Raw genomic sequence first — 19,222 nt, 5'->3', positions numbered from 1 at the left:
TGGTCCCCATTTTGTCTAAATTCGACCAAGTATTGAGTAGATACCCTTGTTTTGTGACCCCAATGGCTTTTTAGTAGTTGGGTGGGCGTAGAAAACTTGCATGAGTAACGTTCGTGAATTATTTACATTTGACCATATTACCTGGTGTGTTATTATTGTTTGGTGTGTTATTATTCAAGATGTGCTTTATTAACAAGTAGCAACATTGCATGCTTAAATGGATAACAAACACAACGTGATGATCTTGTGTGATATGTGTCGATTTTTGTGATTTTAGTCAATAAAGCAAATGTAGATGATGTTCATAATGCATAAAGTTTTTTTCATATTATGCGTGTTAGATAGTGATCTTGTATGCATGATTGAGTCTCGTAATGGTTATATACAGGAACGATTGTATGAAGTGCAGATAGACATAGACACATGTGTGATCATGTGGTATATTTGACGCGGTATATGCATGACATGAGGAATACGAGAATAAGAAGTGTGGATAGTAATTTAGTTCTATTAAAAGACGTAGTTGATGATGTGGTGTTATAATTCATAAAGTTACATGTTTTGGTTATGAGGATATAAACCTCATCGTATATATATATATATATATATATATATATATATATATATATATATATATATATATATATATATATATATATATATATATATATATGTGTGTGTGTGTGTGTGTGTATGTGTGTGTGTGTTTGTGTGTGTGTGTGTGTGTGTGTGTGTGTGTGTGTGTGTGTGTGTGTGTGTGTGTGTGTGTGTGTGTGTGTGTGTGTGTGTGTGTGTGTGTGTGTGTGTGTGTGTGTGTGTGTAGAGGCGGGATCTCGTGAGTTTGGTTCTTATGGTGAGTTTGTGCTCACAAATCTCAGCCATTAGATTAAGGGAAACAAACAGCTGAGATTGAATAAAAGAAATTAAACAAAACCTGGCATTCAAAAAGCGCGTTCGTCCTCTTGTTCTCCAATCTTCTACATTATCTGATAACATACTCTCTCTCTCTCTCTCTCTCTCTCTCTCTCTCTTGCCATTATTTTTCATCACCCGTCCTTTATTTTTTCACTGTACTCTCTCTCCATTCCCAAATAGAAATCGCGTTTGCATGATTTTAGACGAACGACCCCAGGTTTTCTCTTTAAATTTAGCTACTTGCATCTAGTTATACACTCGTAATTTATCGATTTTTTGTTGTTGTAAAATTACCCCTTTATCTTTCTTCTGGTGATTAATTTGTTTTCCTCCTTAAACTTCAAACCAAATTATTTCAATGTATTTCTCTGTTTGTATAATTTCAACTTTTGTTTTCTTTTTCCTACAATGGTATGTATACGAGTAAATAGAAATTGTTTGTATATTTAATCGATTGATGAATTTGAGGAAATTGAACCATTATTTTGCGACGCGACGGTACTCTACTGTGAGTATTAGGATCAAATTGATATTGTTTGATTTTTAGGGAGAAGTAACTGTGGTACTTTGGTCGCTGATTGATAAACTGAGAAAAAGAATGTGAAATGCTTGGATCAATAGCCAAATTAATTCATACCTATAAACGATGTACAAGGCAGGCTTAAATACAACACTTCCAATAACTACAGTCAAACTAATCCTAGAAAAGATCCTACAATTAAGGTAACTAAATAAGTAAAGATACAAAAACTTAACAATAGTGTAAACAAGTATATCTCCCTAATATTCCGAGCATATCTGCCACATATCTCGAATATTACGGTTGATATATTTCCATACCCCCCCTTAAGTTGGAGCATTAGGAGCCCGAATACAAAACTTACGTCGTAAATAGTCGAACGCATCTCCATCAAGAGGTTTAGTAAAGAGGTCCGCTATTTGCTCTTTACTTTGAACATGACTTACTTCAATTTTTTGCTTACCAAATGTTGTCGAATAAAATGACAATCAACTTCAATATATTTTGTGCGATCGTGAAATACCGGGTTCTTAGCTATGTGTAAAGCTGATTTATTATCGCACAATACACGCATGGGATGGTCATGAATAATTCCGAGCGAATGAAGAAAAGACTTCAACTAAATTAGCTCGCTTGTGACTGCCGCCATTGCTCTATACTCTGCTTCCGTGGTTGATTTAACAACAGTAGGTTGCTTTCTAACTTTCTAGGAAATTGGTGTTTGGCTCAATGAGAAAAAGTACCCGGTTAATGATTCTCGTGTCAATGGGCAACGGGCATAGTCGGAATCCGAGTATCCATTGAGCTGAAAAATCGTGTCTCTATGCATTACTATTCCCTTTCCTGGATAACCTTTCAGATATCGTATAACCCGGAGTGCAGCATCCCAATGCTCCTTCCGCGGTGTTTGAACAAACTGTGACAAGGTGTGAACGGCATATAGCAAATTTAGTTGGGTAATAGTAAGGTAAACTAAGCGCCCTATCAACCTCCTATACGCCAGAGGATCCTTCAATAGAGGACTTGATGACAGTGTTAGCTCGTGATTATGGGCAATGGGCTTATGTATAGGCTTCGCTCCTTCCAGCTTTGCCTCCTTAATAATTTCCATTGCGTATTTCTTTTGACAAAGAAATAAACCCGTTGCTCCATGTGCCACTTCTATACCCAAAAAATACATTAACCGACCGAGATCCTTACTTCCAAATTTTTGGTCGAGGAAAAGCTTCAAATCATCACTGGCCTTGATATCATTGCTTACTATGATCATATTATCCACGTAAACCAATATACCAAGGAAAATACCGGCCTTGTTTATTGTAAATAGAGAGTAATCTGATAGTGATTGTGTGAACCCATATCCCTTTAATGCATCAGTCAATTTAGCGAACCAATTTCTCGAGGCCTGTTTTAATCCAAATAGAGACATCAAAAGTCGACACACTTTTCTTTTCCCAGTCACTTCGAATCCTTGTGGCAATTTCATGTAGACTTCTTCACTCAATTCACCGTGAACAAAAGCGTTGTTAACGTCTAGTTGGGCAATATTCCACTTCTTAGCCACTGCTACTGCCAATAGGAGTTGAACACTAGTCATTTTTGCCACCGGTGCAAATGTTACATGGTAATCCACTCCCTCAACTTGAGTGAAACCTTGGGCTACCAATCGAGCCTTGTACCGCTTTATGGTCTCATCCGCCTTGTGCTTGATTTTGTAAAACCATTTGCACCCAATTGGTCTTTTGTCATTAGGTAGATCGAAATTCTCCAAGTTTCTGGGTTCTCTAATTTCATCAATGCGCCAAGAAAATTTCTGTGACACAAAGAAAAACAAGTACTTGTGACATAATTAATTATTGGATAACGAGTACCTTTCGTAGATGATGGAGCTTGAGAAGGGTGAGCAATCTTTGTAGGCATGACCCGATTGGATTTACAAATGTAATCCTTTCGCCAAGCTGGCTCAAACTTCTGTCGTTCCCCTCGTCGAAGTCTCGGCTCCTCATTAACTGTTTTACTTTCCCCCTCAACACCAACATTAGGAACCACATTATTATCACACTCCTCGATAGAGACCTGCCCTGCTGTTTCCAGCCCTGCCGAGACAGCCTCTGCTTCTCCTATTTCATCAGAATTTGGTTCGGCAACAGGTTCCTGAACGAACAGTGAAGAAGTGTCTAAGGGTTATGGTACATCACTATTGGTTACCCGTTTTTCCAGAAGTGTTTCATCATTAATTTGTAATTATATAAGGATAAACATTCTCATAAAATTGGACGTCTCTTGAAACAAACTGACGCTTTGTTTTTAAATCATACATACACCATCCTTTTTAGGTCTTAGGATAACCAATAAAAATGCATTGAGTCCCCCGCTCCTTAAATTTATCCTTTGGTCGTTCCTTATTATGGGCGTAAGCAAGATAGCCTAATACCCGTAAATTCTCAAGATTAGGGGCATGACCGTGTAATAGCTCATAGGGTGTTCGTCCATATAATATTTTTGTAGGGGTGCGATTAATGAGACTGGCAGCCATTAATACACATTCCCCCCAGAATTCGATAGGTAGGTCGTTAGCTTGGAAACAAAGAGCCCTTGCTTTCTCTAAGATGTGTCTATGTTTCCATTCTAACCATCCATTTTGTTGAGGGGTGTCAATTGCACTAGTTTGTAAAAGCATCCCATTCTCATTGTAAAAATGTTTTAATGGTCCCGAAAGAAATTCGGTGCCATTATCACTTTGAACAACCTTGACTTGTTTTCCAAATTGTGTGTGTACCGTTTTACAAAAATATTTCAATAAATCACAAACTTCCCCCTTATCCTTCATGAGATGAACCCAAACACTTCTACTATGGCCATCAACAACAGTCAAGAAATAATGTGCCCCGGATAAACTACTGATGGTATGGTCCCCATATATCGCAATGAATCAAATGAAACAAAATAGCATGCTGTTTATTATTAAGCTTAAAACTTGAACGTGTTTGTTTGGCACGGCAATAAGGATCACAAACAAATTCCGAATCAAAAGATAAAGGTTTCTTAATTAAATTGCTTAAAAATGGATAAATATAGCTTGAAGGGTGACCTAATCTTCGATGCCATGTCCGACCTTCATTAACAGCAACACGGGCAACCACTTCTCCCACTCGTACCATGTAGTAAACTCCGTCTCTCAGCTCACCCCGTCCAATCGTAGTAAACTCCGTCTCTCAGCTCACCCCGTCCAATCTCCGTCTTCGTAGACTGGTTCGGTATTATACAATAATTGACATTAAAAGTCACGAAGCAATTATTTTCTCGAATGAGTTGAGGTATAGAAATTAAATGATAGGTTAAGTTTGGCACGTATAAGACGTCCTGCAGCTCGAAATATTTATTGAGCACAACTTTTCCGTGGTCCTATGCTATAATTGTGGATCCATCCGGCAACCCTACGGTGGATGGCGCTCCTTGCCACGGACTCATAAGCATTTCCCGACAACCTGTCATGTGGTGCGAAGCACCATTATCTAGCATCCATTCGTTTAGATTGACATGATGCATACCTTTTACTTTTTCGTTACCTTCAGCCTTAGCATTGAGAAGGATCCTTAACTGCTCCATTTCCTCGACCGTGAATTCTTTCTTGGATAACTCTCCTTCGCTGGTGGTTGTTGCATTAACAACCTAGTTGTTATTGCCAGATCCTCTTCCACCACGTCCTCCTGCACGACCTCCACGCCTGCCCCTGCCACGTCCTCTACCATTAATTCCGAGTTTATCCCAACAGTTTTCCTCCGTGTGGTACCACTTATTACAGTGTGTGCACCTCGGTGGTTCATACTCCTGCTATTTTGGCTGGGAAGGATTTCCCTGACCACGACCTGCTCCAGTATGAGCACTTATTACTACCTTGGTTGTCGGCTCTTATCAGACACAAGTCACGGCCTTGTGGCGCTCTTCTCGCAAAACAAGAGCATATACTCGATTGAGATAAGTCAGGTCATCATCCATCAACAAATTGGAATGGAGATTATCATACAAAGCGGTATTGATCCCCATGATAAATTGATGCACCTTCTCCGCCTCTTTCTCCTTGAGAAACTCTGCTGCAGCTCCGCAAGTACACACAGGGACACGACTATAGGTAGTTAACTCATCCCATATTGATTTTAGATGAGTGTAATAATCAACTACGGAACGCTTCTCTTGCCTGCACTCTGTTAAGTCACTCTTGAGTTGATGGACTCGGGGTGCATTGCCTGCGGCATACCGCTCCTTGAGTTCTTTCCAGATCTCAACAACAGTGGATATGAAAGCAATAGTTGGATGCAGTTTTTCGTCTATCACATTCTGCAACCAATCCTTTATCTTGGCGTTGCACTGACGCCAAGCCACCACTTCATAATTATCCTCTTCTTATCCTTCAGGTTTCTTCACGGTTCCATCAATAAAGCCTAACTTGTTCTTTGCGTCAAGCCCGTTCTTCACCGAATCAGCCCATATATCGTAGTTGTCACCATTGAAAATTGCGTGAGTCAATTTTAGACTCGGACTATCGGAAGGGTATAGGAATAAAGGGGATGACAGAGGTATAACCATGGCTTCATTACCACTGCCTTTTCCTTTATCCATACCGAGTTCTCCTCCAATTTTTGTCAACATAACAGATTTTTATGTGTTGTAAATTTGGAATAATTAAAATGACGGATGTAAGGATCAAACCTGCTCCGATTATACCATGATAAACTGAGAAAAAGAATGTGGAATGCTTGGCTTAATAGCCAAATTAATTCATACCTATAAACGATGTAAAAGGCAGGCTTAAATACAACACTTCCAACAACTACAGTCAAACTAATCCTAGAAAAGATCCTACAATTAAGGTAACTAAATAAATAAATATAGAAAAACTTAACAATAGTGTAAACAAGTATATCTCCCTAATATTCCGAGCATATCTGTCACATATCTCGAATATTACGGTTGATATATTTCCATACTAATTTTGGTGGGGAGTTCAGTATTGGTAACTCAAATTGTGGTGGGATAACCGAAGTGATGGTGCCCAAGTTATGTCGGATTTCGATACTGAGTTAAAGGCAAGCAATGAATGACGTCAGGGTGAGTCTGGACTGCTGGTGAGCATGGCGCCACGGTAGAAGCAGGAGCGGTTATTGTTAGTGACAATAGTATGTGGACTGGTGGTGTGAGTTTGGGCTTGCGCTTGGTGGTTGTCGATCATGAATACGAATGAATGGTGATGAATGGCGTACTGTTTTCTATTTTTTTATATACACATACAAATACACAAGTAATGGTGAAATGTCGCCTGCCTCTCGCTACTTCCCATTGATAAACCCCACGAACTCGTTTTTGTCAACGTATGTGGATTTCCTTGTTTGTGGACACTGTCCATCAAGTGCTATTGACAATCGGGTGAGACGGGTGTACGGTTGATGTTGTTTGTGAATTGTGCTGGCGGAGTTCCTTATATTCTTATCCAGTTCTATGCAGGTAACAAATATAAACTTGCAACAATTTCTTTGAGCTGAATTGATTACCGGAATGTTAAAACTTGTAATACTCCATAGCTGAGCGTTTATTGTCGACATTGGCTATGTGAATCTGGCAATAAATTTGGGACATGAATGAATGATTGAGCGTTTATTGTCTACTTGTGTAATGTGCATGTTATACGAAATACTATATTTCCCATAAACTAGTCTATTACAGCAGAAGTTTAGCCAATAAACACAAGTAGCCTCATAAACTGTCCTTTTTAGTATAAATAAATCAAAGGAACATGACCTCATCATCTATTTCCGATTTTCTCTTTACTAGTCTATTACAGTAGGAGTACATTTCCGAAGGTTATGATTATGGCAATCACCATAATGTTAGAACCCATATATTAGGCTATTAGTTGCATTTATTTCGATCTGACCATAACAACAATACCAATAAACAAGTTTGTATGTTATGGCTAATTGGACACCATCATACGCAGAATTCACAAGTCGACAGATCAGTAGACTTGACATCAAAGAACTGATAAATTTGGGTGTTTACAACAAAATAACATGAGACTAACAACACAATAATACCAGAATAACACCGGTATAACAACACAACATCGGAATAACACCGGTGTAACACACAATAACAACAGAATATTACCAGAGAAATAACACAATAACACCAGAATAACAAGTAGTAACACAAAAAAAGTATAAGAGTAGCACTGTAATAACAGGTAAAAAAAATAAATGGAATAACAGTTGGTAACAAAAAAATAAAATAAAAAGTAACATAATGAGAAACATAGAAAAACATGAGAACATAAGAATAACATTGGAATAATAATGTGAGCACAAACTCACCAAAAGAAAACAAACTCACAAGATGTAACACCCCCATCTACCAAGGAGTCTTAACAAGGCCTTCCCCAGCAGATAAGGACGTTACCATCTCGTTTGCCCGAGGAACAACAAATATCAAACGTCAATAAAAAAAAAATTAAGTTATATTACAAGTTATCAACAAAAGAAAAGTACAACTAGTGGCATCTATCAACTACGTGAAACTATCTCTGTCATGACTCGTGGTAGACTCGCCCTTCCAAGCACCCAACTAAGATCCACATATCAACCTTAAAAGACTGACTGCTCACCATAATGGATCACGACAGACACAACACAAGGAGAAACACAACAACACCACACAAGGTCAGTAACTGAAGGACACACAGAAACTAGACACAACAAACCTACACATATACACATAACACCTCCTCTAATCACCAACACTCCTCGGACTGCCTGAAAGTCCGGTCCTGCCAGAATACCCATCGCAACAGATATTCCACGCCACTAGTGGGGGACCGCAGCCGTTCCCATCAAATCCCCTCTCATCAATCTCGAGCGAAAACCCAAGTTCCTTAATGTGCACATCCCCTCCTGTGGCGGGTTCCCCAGAGGGCGAATCAAGGGCGTGAAGCCACTCCCGCAAGTGACTCCACTCAGCCGAGGACGCACCTCACGAACCAGAGACAAACAGACAACAACCAACAACAACCAATCCACACTACCAATCACAATATCAAATACAATCAGACACTATAAACAACATACTAATCAACCAACAGTACTTAGTAGGAAAACCTACCTTTAGCAATCCGCAACAACACCGCATACAACCACAAGATGACAAGCAACCACCACAACCACCTATTACAAAGAGTATGACGATCTATTACTACTACTACAACCATAAACAGAACTAACGAAAATGATGATGATGGTGACAACATACCTATACATAGCATTCCGGCGATAAGATCGCTACCCGACTCATGCTTCCCATCCCCATGGTGTCTCAACTCTCAAAAGCTCCAAAAAGATGAATATAGGTGAAGGGATATAGAAGTGACGGCATCTAGGTTTTGGAGAAAAGAAAAGAAATGATTTTGGTTTCACGATTCCTCGATTTATATTTTACCGCTGAACTCCAGTTACTCTATCGAGTGCATGACTTACTCGATCGAGTGGCCTCTACTCGATTGAGTGGTTGAGCTACTCGATCGAGTAGCCTCCGCTAGATTGAGCCTCCTAAACTTAAAGGGTAACTATGACGTAAGACTAAACTCGAAAGGCTAACAAAGTTCTAGACATGCGTCCAAGGTTAGTCAACGACAGTCAACGGGTCCCTAAAAGGACGGGTATTACAGTCTTCCCCCCTTAAAAAGAACTTCGTCCCCAAAGTTCAACTCATCATCCCCCACGACACAAGGCGTACTAATGTATATAAAAATTGCTAATGTATATGGAAATTGTTTACTTGTTTTCGAACATGAATACGCGACATATATCAAGTTCGAGATTATCATTAACAACTTAATCATCATTTAGAAAGACGGTCGAGTAGCGCAAAATATGCCATCCCATTAAATTAATGTAACCACTTTGATAACACATCGATTACAGTACAAAATATAAAGAAGCATAAATTATTAAAGACGGTATAAAATATGAGCATATAGCTTCTCCCCCAAGATCGAAAGAACGGGTATAAGGTTCACAGGGGCTACTCGATTGAGTTTAGGCCACTCGATCGAGTCCGGAGTAGGTTACTCGATCGAGTAAGGCGTACTCGATCGAGTACCCTGAGGTCAGTACACTGCCTAGGCCACATCCAGCAGGTACTCGATCGAGTGAGGGGCACTCGATGGAGTATCCACTGCTCAGATCAAATCTTAACGTCAACACCGAAGGAAGAAATCATAATCAAGCTTCGGGGTTTCACCCCGACATCATTCACCTGCACGACAAGTCCAACAATTCGAAAAAGCACGGCTTTATGGCCGGATATAAACCAACAAATCCAAAGTATAAAGTAACCAAAACAAAACGAATGTCACAAGCCTACTAAACAACAACAATAAAAGCCATCACTCGAGGTCACCACCTCGATCCTCTACCATCTCCTCATCTACTCCTCCACCAGACGTGCAGGCTCCAGTTGTGCCCTCTCATGTGGTAGCTCTTGTACCTGAATCTCCTCCTACTCGCCATGGCGCCTGATAACCGAAAGGATAACTCCTAGGCTTCACCCATGTAGCCGGATCTACTCCATAAGAGTGTAAGACTCCGCTATCATCCCCGACACCTCTCCATCAAATTGGTTGGGCCAGGTTGGTCCCAATGCCCTGCACGTATGCCATCTCATGAAGGTTCCGGAGCGTCAACGTGTTGGATACCCTCTCTGTGAGCTCACTCACCTGCATCGCGGGACTAAAGAAAGAAGGATAACTCGGGTACTAGTACTGTAGAGGCATGGGCTGCATAGGCCAAGTCTCACCAGCTCTCTATCTCACTCGTCTGGGACCCCTCCCCACTCTAGGTAGCTGGTCCTCGGGTCTAGCCTGGCCCCCCTTGGTCGGCTCCTGTATCACCTCTAAAAGACCATCATCTATTAGGTAGTACTGTTGGTTAGGGGCAGCTTTCTCGTCATCGGAGTCCGATGCAACCACCACTGCTATTGCCACACAGGGAGATGCTCTGGGTCAGCGAGTTTCATCCAAATCATGCCCCACACCCTTCAAGCTAACCCACCACCCTCCAAAGTCCTCAACCATTTCTGGTCGATGAAGTAATCTATATCCAAGGTGGGCACAATTAGGACCATAGGTGTGAGAGCCGAAGAGGCCTCAAAGGTAGTCAACCGCTCAGCTAAACGTGTGGCAATAGCACCACAACTCAAGTACCGGTTGAAGAGGTGGCCATCAAGGCCAACCTAGCACAAACGATGGCCGGGGCACTAAAGGAGACTCTCTGGGCTCGGGTGGGGTTCAGATAGGTAACCAATAACATAACCTCATGTGAGTTTAACTTACTGATGTGACCAATATTTGAGCATATTTAGTCCTCGAATTAGCCTCGTTCCTATAAGTTTTAGTGCATAATTGGGTCATTTACTGTCTTTAGTCCTTTATTTTGCATATTCTTTGAGGTTTTGTTTCCTTGGTAGGAGAGGAGTGCAAACCTTGCATTTTCATGGAAAAATGGAGCTAAATTGATCGAATCTAATGACCAAGCATCAAAGTGAAGACAAGACTATAAGGCCTATGTAAATAATGTAGTAGATGGGAAATGATGAAGAAGATCCTTGCATCTCCGACAAGATCCTTGAGGATTATTGGAAGAAGAAAAGAAGAAAAGAGGAAGAAGCTTTCTGGACTACAATTTGCCCGTCGCAGCCTCAGGACGCTCGTCCAAGACCTCCACAATCCGAGCGTCCTTACCCCTTGGCCGCTCGGATTCCTGCCCAGTACAACACGTCTCTTCCTTGTTCCACTCGGGATGCGCATATTTCTGAAAGACTAGCAAAAAGGAGACTAGCATCTTCCTTCGAGAGGAGCATTTCCTCAACTTTTCTTAAGGGTCTTAATCGTCATTTAAGCCCTCAGTAACCCTAATTTAAGTACCTAATCCTCACTATAAATACCCCATTGTACTAATTAGATTACAACCAATCCTTAATATTATTTATGTTCTTCCTAATCTCCTTTTAATCTTGTAATCAACTTTTAATTAAGCATTAATACAAATCTCATTTCCTTAATTTCTCTATTGTTCATCATTTATTTTGGGTAATTGAAGATTATTTGGGTATTATTGGGAGATTGACAACCTTCCATCAATCATCAAGTACTTCTATTATTCTTTGCTTATTATTTTGGAATCATCATTAGGTATAATTCTCTTAACCCTTGTTTTAATTATTGTTAATCATTTCCATTCATTCATCATGTTTTGCTTTGTTTATATGATTGACAACCTTGTTAGCATGTTAAACATGATAATGAGTGAGTAGTTTCCTTAGCTAGGGTTAATGGGGAATTAGGGGAAACCAACATGGGGGATGATACATGCTTAATCTAATATGTTCACATAATTTATTTGCTCGCTTGTTGTGATCTCAACTTATGCACATGTTATGTTTGATAAAATGCGAGCCTATGAATCCTTGCATTTTTTACCCATCACTTACCTTTTCAATGAGACTTGTAAGACATAAACCAACTCGAGTCTCATTAGATCATGCATATAGTTGAGTAGGGAGGATTAAGTTGACTTGTAGGTGTTGTACAATCTAATCGATTCGGCTCCGGGACCCAGACCTTCCTAGGATTTTAAGATATAAACCAACTCGATCCTATCACAACAATAATTGCTTGCTTATAATTTGAGAACATGTTTGTATGATCAATTCCCATGAATCCTCTATGAATCCATGACACCCTAGTGCTTTTAATCCATTGTTTACATCTTATTTTAATCATCTTGCTTGTTTATTTACATTGTTATTTAGTTTAGTGATCTTCTTATCTCAACCCAAATTGTGACACCCTTAGACACAACTACTTGCAATCGAAAATCCTACATCAATACCCGTCCCTTGGGATCCGACCTTTACTTACCTCTTTACTAATAGTAGAGTAGTTTGTGAAGTTATAAATATTGTTTTGGTCTAGGTGCTCCTAACGACAAGTAACCAAAAACGATAGTCCGAACAAAAATGGCGCCGTTGCCGGGGAAGGTGTTAACTTGATTTGATTTTCTTTGATTGTTCTTGGTTGTGTCTTTCTTTGCCTTGGGGAAGTAAAACTCCTCAAGTTTGTTCTAATTATTTTCAAGTTGTTTGATATTTTGTATGTCTAGAAGATCACAAGGTAACTTATATATTACCCATTGATCACGAAATTGAAAGAACTTTGACAACCAATAGAAGACTTGCTAGAAATACTTTGAGAGGTATTGGTGAGATTGTGGATATTCAACCAAACAATATTGAGTTCATCAACCCTTTTGCAAGAAAAGGAGAGGAGAACCCACCACAAAACCCACCACAAAATCAACCCACAATGCCTAAATTTTCATCACATTCTGTACCAACTGAGGAGAACCTACCCAATGGTACACCCACACCATAACACTTGACCGGTAATTTCATTGCAAAATCCGCATTAATCCAATTAGTCGAAAGAAGTCAATTTGGGGGCATGCCTAGTGAAGACCCTCATTCTCATATGGAGACTTTTTGTGACTATTGTGATGCGATTTCACAAACCAGAGTTACTCTTTGATTGGTACTGCGAAACAATGGTTAAAGAGCCTTGATAAGGTTACTCTTGGTATTGACTCTTGGAAGAAATTGGCTCTTGCTTTCTACAAAAAGTTCTACCCTCCGGAAAAGACTAACATGCTAAGAGCCCAAATCACGGGTTTTAAACAAATGGACGAAGAATCTTTGTATGAAGCTTGGGAGTGATTCAATGGAACTTTTCGCTCATGTCCTCGTCATGGACTTAGCGAGTGGTTCTTGGTACAACAATTTTGGAATGGTCTTTATGAAGACTCCCGAAACATTCTCAACATTGGATCAATTGGTATGTTCACCGAAGTTAACAATAATCAAACATGGAACAAGATTGAGGAAATAGCGGTCCATAACTCACAATATAGTAGACCTCGGAAGGCTACTAGAGGAGGAAAGCATGAAGTGGACTCTATTACTCAATTGGGTGCTTAACTTAGTGCTCATATTGATACCATTAATTTGAAGTTTGAGAAGGCTATGGCTAAACTTGAAGAAGCCTCCAAATCACCTAAGCAACATGTTAATGCCATGGTGGCATCTTCATCAATTCTAAGTGGAATATGCGAGAATTGTTGAACTTTGGGACATGACCAAAGTGAATGTAGGGGAACAAGTGAGCAAGTGAATGCTTTTCAAGCATACAAGAGTGGTACCCCTTATTCCAACTATTACAATTAAAACACCAAATTCCATCCAAATCTCTCATACAAAATCCAAAATATTCAAAACCCTGAACCAACATATACCCCACCTCCAATGAGAAACGAAAATCAAAGACCCTTTTACAACCAAAACCAAGGTTTCCAAAATCAAACTCTGTACACTCAATCAAATGACCAAGGTTTTGAAGTTCAAAAAGAGGTCCTCCAAATGCAAAAGAACCAACAAGAGTTTTTCACTCAAATGCAAAAGGATAGCCAAGCAAAAGACATCACCATTAACAACATACTAGCTCACACAAAGATGTTGGAGACTCAAATGTCTCAATTAGCATCTTCAAGTTCACAAAGACAAAAGGGGCAATTACCACTTCAAGGTAATCCCCCAAGACAAGAATCGTGAGTGCCATCCATTTGAGGAGTGGTACAAGGTATGAAGGGCCGAAGAAGCCCGTTGATGAAGATGTTGTGGAGACTAGTGACAAGGAAAGAGTTGTTGAAAACTCTAAAGAAGAAGAACCCGCCAATCAAGAAGTTTCAAAGAGGGATGAAGAGAAGGCCAAATAAAAGGAGCCTATTGTGATTAGACTTCCATTCCCGAGTCGTGAAGCTAAGCCTAAGTTTGATGACCAACTTGGAAAATTCATGGAGATTGTTAAGAATTTAGAAGTCCCAATTCCATTTACGGAATTAATCAATCACGTTCCGGCCTATGCAAAGTATATGAAAGATATCCTTGCAAAGAAGAAATCAATCCGGAAGCTTGAGACTATTGCTTTTACTAAATTAAGTAGTGTTATCCTTCAAGGAATTTCACCTTCAAAGCTCAAAGATCCGGGAAGTTTCTCCATTCCATGCACTATTGGTGACACCATGATCAACAAAGCTCTATGTGACCTTGGGGCAAGTGTGAGTGTTATGCCATATTCGGTAAGCAAGAGGCTAGGCATGGGAGAACTTAAATGCACCAACATCACGCTTCAAATGGCGGATAGATCAACAAAGACACCTTTAGGGGTATGGGAAGATGTTCTCGTAAGAATTGGCAAATTCTTCATCCCGGTGGATTTCGTTATTGTTGACATGGAAGAAGACTCCAACATTCCTATTATCTTTAGGAAGACCTTTCTTGCACACCGTGGGAGCGGTGATCGATGTAAAACATGGAGAGCTCACCCTTGAAGTGGGAGATGAAACCATCACTTTCAATCTTGACAAGACTATGAGAGCTCCCTGATTGCATGAGCCATGTTTTATGGTTGATCACTATAGCCGGAAAGATGATAGGAAGAAGTTGGAATTTCAATGGAATAAGAAAGTGGATGATGCTCCATCAAAAGAGCAAGGAAATTGCAATATTGAGAGCTTGAAAAGCTCACCCATGACAAGTGAAGAAGAAGGCCTTATTGGCCAAGACAAGAAAGAAGGAGAGTTGTCTTCATCAACTCAAGACATTTTTAGTGATCAAGTGGACGAAGTATGCGGTCTTTGGGATGATGAGTTTGAAGGGATATTCAATCCCTATATTGGTAATGTTATGGCCCAAGACCATCATGGAGAACAACAAGTGCAAAGGTCTATTGAAGATCTTTATCATGACAACGAACAAGCTTTCGATTACTTCTTCAAGGTGTTGAGTAACATCAACAACACCTTGAACATGCCCCCTTGACATCTCATTATTGGATGAGAGTTTGGTAGAGTCCTCCCTAAACCACCATTTGTAAATATTCTAACTCCCTAACTTGCATTTCAATTATTGTATTGCATTTTTGTCATTTTGGATTTACATTTTTATGCCTTGATCAAGATTTTCATCATTTTGAGAGGAGTGCGGGAGGGACTTATGTGTTTATTGATGTGTAGTGCTTTGCCTTAGTGTGGGGATAGCAATTGCCTAGGCTATTCATGCCTTTGTAGTGCCCCTACAATGAAGAACACAAGATTTGAAGAATGAAATGACACGGGTTACGAAGCACCCACGGATGGACCTAAATCCGTGTGGTCGAGGAAGAATCCGAGCGGCCCGAGGGATAATCCGCTCGTCTTGAAAGAACTCGAGCGTCCAAGGTATAAGACGCTCGTCTTGTGAAGCTGCAGAAAATATTTTTGGATCTGACTGTGAATCCGAACGTCCCAGCAAGGAATCCGCTCGTCTCAGTCAGGACGGTCGTCCAAGAGGAAAGACGCTCGTCTTTTTACTGCTAAAATTTAGATTTTCACTGGAAAGGAATTCGAGCGTCCTAAGCCAAAGACGCTCGTCTCAGCTTAGGAATCCGCTCGTCCTTCCTGCAATCCGCTCGTCCCATGGCGTCTTTTTCTGAACCCAGAAATTGAAGAATCCGAGCGTCCCGATACTTAAGCCGCTCGTCTCCCTCTGCAATTCAAAAACCAACGGGTCTTTTAAACCCTCCTTTCCCATTCATTTCCATTATTTCAAAACACAAACACTACCCAAAACCCCAAAACCCTCATCCTCTCCATAAAAAAAAAACCAATTTTCTCAACCAAACTCAACCACATCAAATCCAAACTTCCTCAAAACAAAAATTAATCACTCCTTTAGCAACAACAAGTGATTCAAACACCCTAAATATTCAAGTTTTGAGTCGATTTTTAGGATACAAGGCAACATTCATCTATGCCAAATCGATTTGGGCATTACTAGAAATTGAAGATTTCAAGCTTTCATTGGTGTTACTAAGCAAAGGAGTATGGCAAGAACAAAAGGTGGAAGCAAGGCACACCAAAAGAAGAACCTTTCTAAGAGACAACAAGCTCTTCAAGACAAACAAGCATTAAAGGCATTGGTAGTTCATAATGCAAGGTTGGAGATTCAAGAACAAGGTCCTCCTATGGAAGCTACTACTTCTTCTACTCCGGTCATTGAAAAATTACCCGATTATCCGGAGGTAATTTTCACTTCCGACTCCCATAGGAAGAAATTTATTCTCTTTGATAAGAAAACCATCATGCCTACTAAGTTCATTTGTGAAGATGCATTTTCAAAATTGGGTGTTCTTGAGCAAACTAAGACCTTTTTCGAGTCTATGGGATTGCGTAAATTGTTTCCAATGCAAGAATTGACATACTCCTCCCTCACCTTAGAGTTTTTGAGCTCTTTGAAAGTCACCAAGGTGGAGACCCTAACCAATATTGAGTTTCGTCTCGAGAATGTTGATAGAAAATTATCTTATGACGAAATTGGTAAGATATTTGGCCTTAGTAATAGCCCGAAATACACAAAGAAGCCTACCAAATATGACCCCGCTCCTCTTTGGATGGCCATTTCTGGAAAGAAATTCGTATCTTATCATGATTGTCGTGCTCTCTTAGTCCATCATCCGGGCATTAGAGTATGGCATAAGGTCATTGGGAATACTTTGATAGCTAGGAAAGGCACAAATCATCTTACCAAACTTGATTTTATTCTTCTTGAGTCGGCTTTGAACATTGGGAGATAGTTTACCAAGCCATACAATGCTTTACGACTTTTGATTGATCGATGGCTTAATGTTGATTGTGGCAAAGAAGGCACGACCTTTATTACCAATGGAGGATTAGTTACCTATTTGGCTAAGCATTTTAACCGTGATTTCAACAAGAATAACACTTATACACCGGTAAAAGGAGACCATCTTATCGATTTTCCCACCATGATTCTAAAGTTCAAATGGGTCAAGAATGATACTCTTGACAACAAATTTGGGTGGTTGACAAATAAAGCTAGATCCTTCACATTGCCTAGCAAGATTTTCCGCTTGAATGTTCATAAACCGAATTACCTTCTCCCACTCTCCGAAGAGACCGAATACATCATTCAATACCAAGGGGAAGAAGTTTCCGATCCCTCCTCCTCCATTATCACCCCCACCTTATCCATTTGAATACCACGAGTTCAACCCCGAAAATGCCAAGGCGGGAAATGATTACTTAACTCTAGTAATGAAGGAAATGCATAAACAAGCTTACAATGATAGAGTTGATGTTTACAAGGCCCAATATCCGCCCCTCCTACATCTTGATAGGCAAGGACTTCTCGATCCATCTTGTCCCTTGCCTAGTTGGGCGGATAAGGAGGTATTCTTTCCTAGCACTTCTAGTGGTGGTAGACCGGGTGGAAAGGAGATGGTTGTTGATGAGAGTGGTAACCAAGAAGGTGAAGATGAAGAAGTTCAAGAAGAAGAGGAAAGTGAGGAAGAACAAGAGAGTGCAAGTGAGAGTGGACATGACTCCACATCCATGGAGGCTGATGATGCCTCAAGTGAAGAAGATAATGATGATGATGACACGATGGGTGAGGACTAGGAAACTTTTAGAGGCTCCTACATTCTTACACCTCCTTTATGGTTTGTCTACTTCTCTTATTTTTATTTTATATTGATCATTTTGTGGAGTCCTAGCAACATTAGAGGACTAACACCTTGGCTTCATTGAGGTGTTCATTTTTATTTTTCCCAACTTTCAAAATCCAAAATGACAAATTTTAGTTTCATGTATTGCATTTTTTGTGCATGAACTCCCCCAAAATTTTTGACATTAGAAATAGTGTCTATTTTGGTTTGGGGAAGTTTATGCATATGCATTGGGAGCTAATCTAAATTATGCTCTCCACCATAACAAAAACCATGGATCATATAGCATAGCTTAGTTTGCATTCACTATTGTTTATATATCATTTGCATTTAGCTTAGAAATCATGCATATTCATGTAAATTGCATAATTTCCTATCGTATTGGCCATTGAGGACAATGTCCATACTAGTGTGGGGATGGGAAATTATAACTTGACCTTTTTAAAACAAAAATGGTAAAAATTAAAATTTTGAAAAATACAAAAATATGTCCTTTAATTTCATTAAAACAAAATACAAAAAAATTGAAAAATCCAAAAACAAGTTCATTTCCTTTGTAGTGTATTCTTGTATATATTGTGTTTGTTCATCCTTGTTCACATTGATTGACTACGCCACATCCGAAACATGAGGATATAGAAGACCGCATGGTATGATCTTTCCAATCTCCTTTTTTCCTCTTTATGTTAATGACTATGTGGCTTTATTTTGAGTGATGCGGTAAAAACAATGTGAATTTAGGATTTCATTTAGATTATTTGGCATATTAGTTGGTAGAAGCATATGCATTAGGATGTATAAATGTTAGTTGCATCATGGCATGTAGTTTGCATGTTAGAAAATTTTTTTGAAACCGTCTATTTGGGAAACTTGACAAGTGTATATAGGCCCTTGTTGATGCTTTTTCTTCTTAAGACTTTGTTTGTTAAAATACTTGTAAAACACCCTAGTATGTGTCATACTAGTATCCTTTGACCCATGGATTAAGGCCTAGTCAAGAGTACCTTGTGGTGTGATAACTCCTTAGCTACCATTTATTCCAAGGTGACCCTTGAAACCATGCATCTATCATCCATGTTCTACCACATTTTTGTCATCAAAGGGAATGGGCACAAAAATTCTTCAAA

The 19,222-nt window shown here is 39.7% G+C and overlaps 1 protein-coding gene and 1 non-coding gene across 2 annotated transcripts; both read right to left on the bottom strand.

Moving 5' to 3' along the window:
• Positions 1–5,350: 5,350 nt before the first annotated feature.
• Positions 5,351–6,085, bottom strand: LOC141617199 (uncharacterized). The gene is made up of 2 exons (XM_074434382.1): positions 5,912–6,085; positions 5,351–5,803 (listed from the first exon to the last, which is right to left on the bottom strand). The coding sequence occupies exons 1-2, from the start codon at positions 6,083–6,085 to the stop codon at positions 5,351–5,353; spliced, it is 627 nt and encodes a 208-aa protein (XP_074290483.1).
• Positions 6,086–13,183: 7,098 nt separating this feature from the next.
• Positions 13,184–13,290, bottom strand: LOC141624614 (small nucleolar RNA R71). The gene has a single exon (XR_012534420.1). It is a non-coding gene; the product is annotated as a small nucleolar RNA R71 (small nucleolar RNA).
• Between the last annotated feature and the right edge of the window lie 5,932 nt (positions 13,291–19,222).

Source organism: Silene latifolia, chromosome X (genome assembly GCF_048544455.1).
Source record: "Silene latifolia isolate original U9 population chromosome X, ASM4854445v1, whole genome shotgun sequence".
NCBI classification, from domain to species: domain Eukaryota; kingdom Viridiplantae; phylum Streptophyta; class Magnoliopsida; order Caryophyllales; family Caryophyllaceae; genus Silene; species Silene latifolia.
Note: the sequence above shows the minus strand (reverse complement) of the source record. Positions and strands in the feature narration are given on the sequence as shown.

Coding starts and splice junctions, on each gene's coding strand:
- LOC141617199 (XM_074434382.1), bottom strand. CDS start 6,085: ATGTTGACAAAAATTGGAGGAGAACTCGGTATGGATAAAGGAAAAGGC. Junction 5,804..5,911: donor ACGATATATGGGCTGATTCG/GTGAAGAACGGG, acceptor GCTTGGCGTCAG/TGCAACGCCAAGATAAAGGA.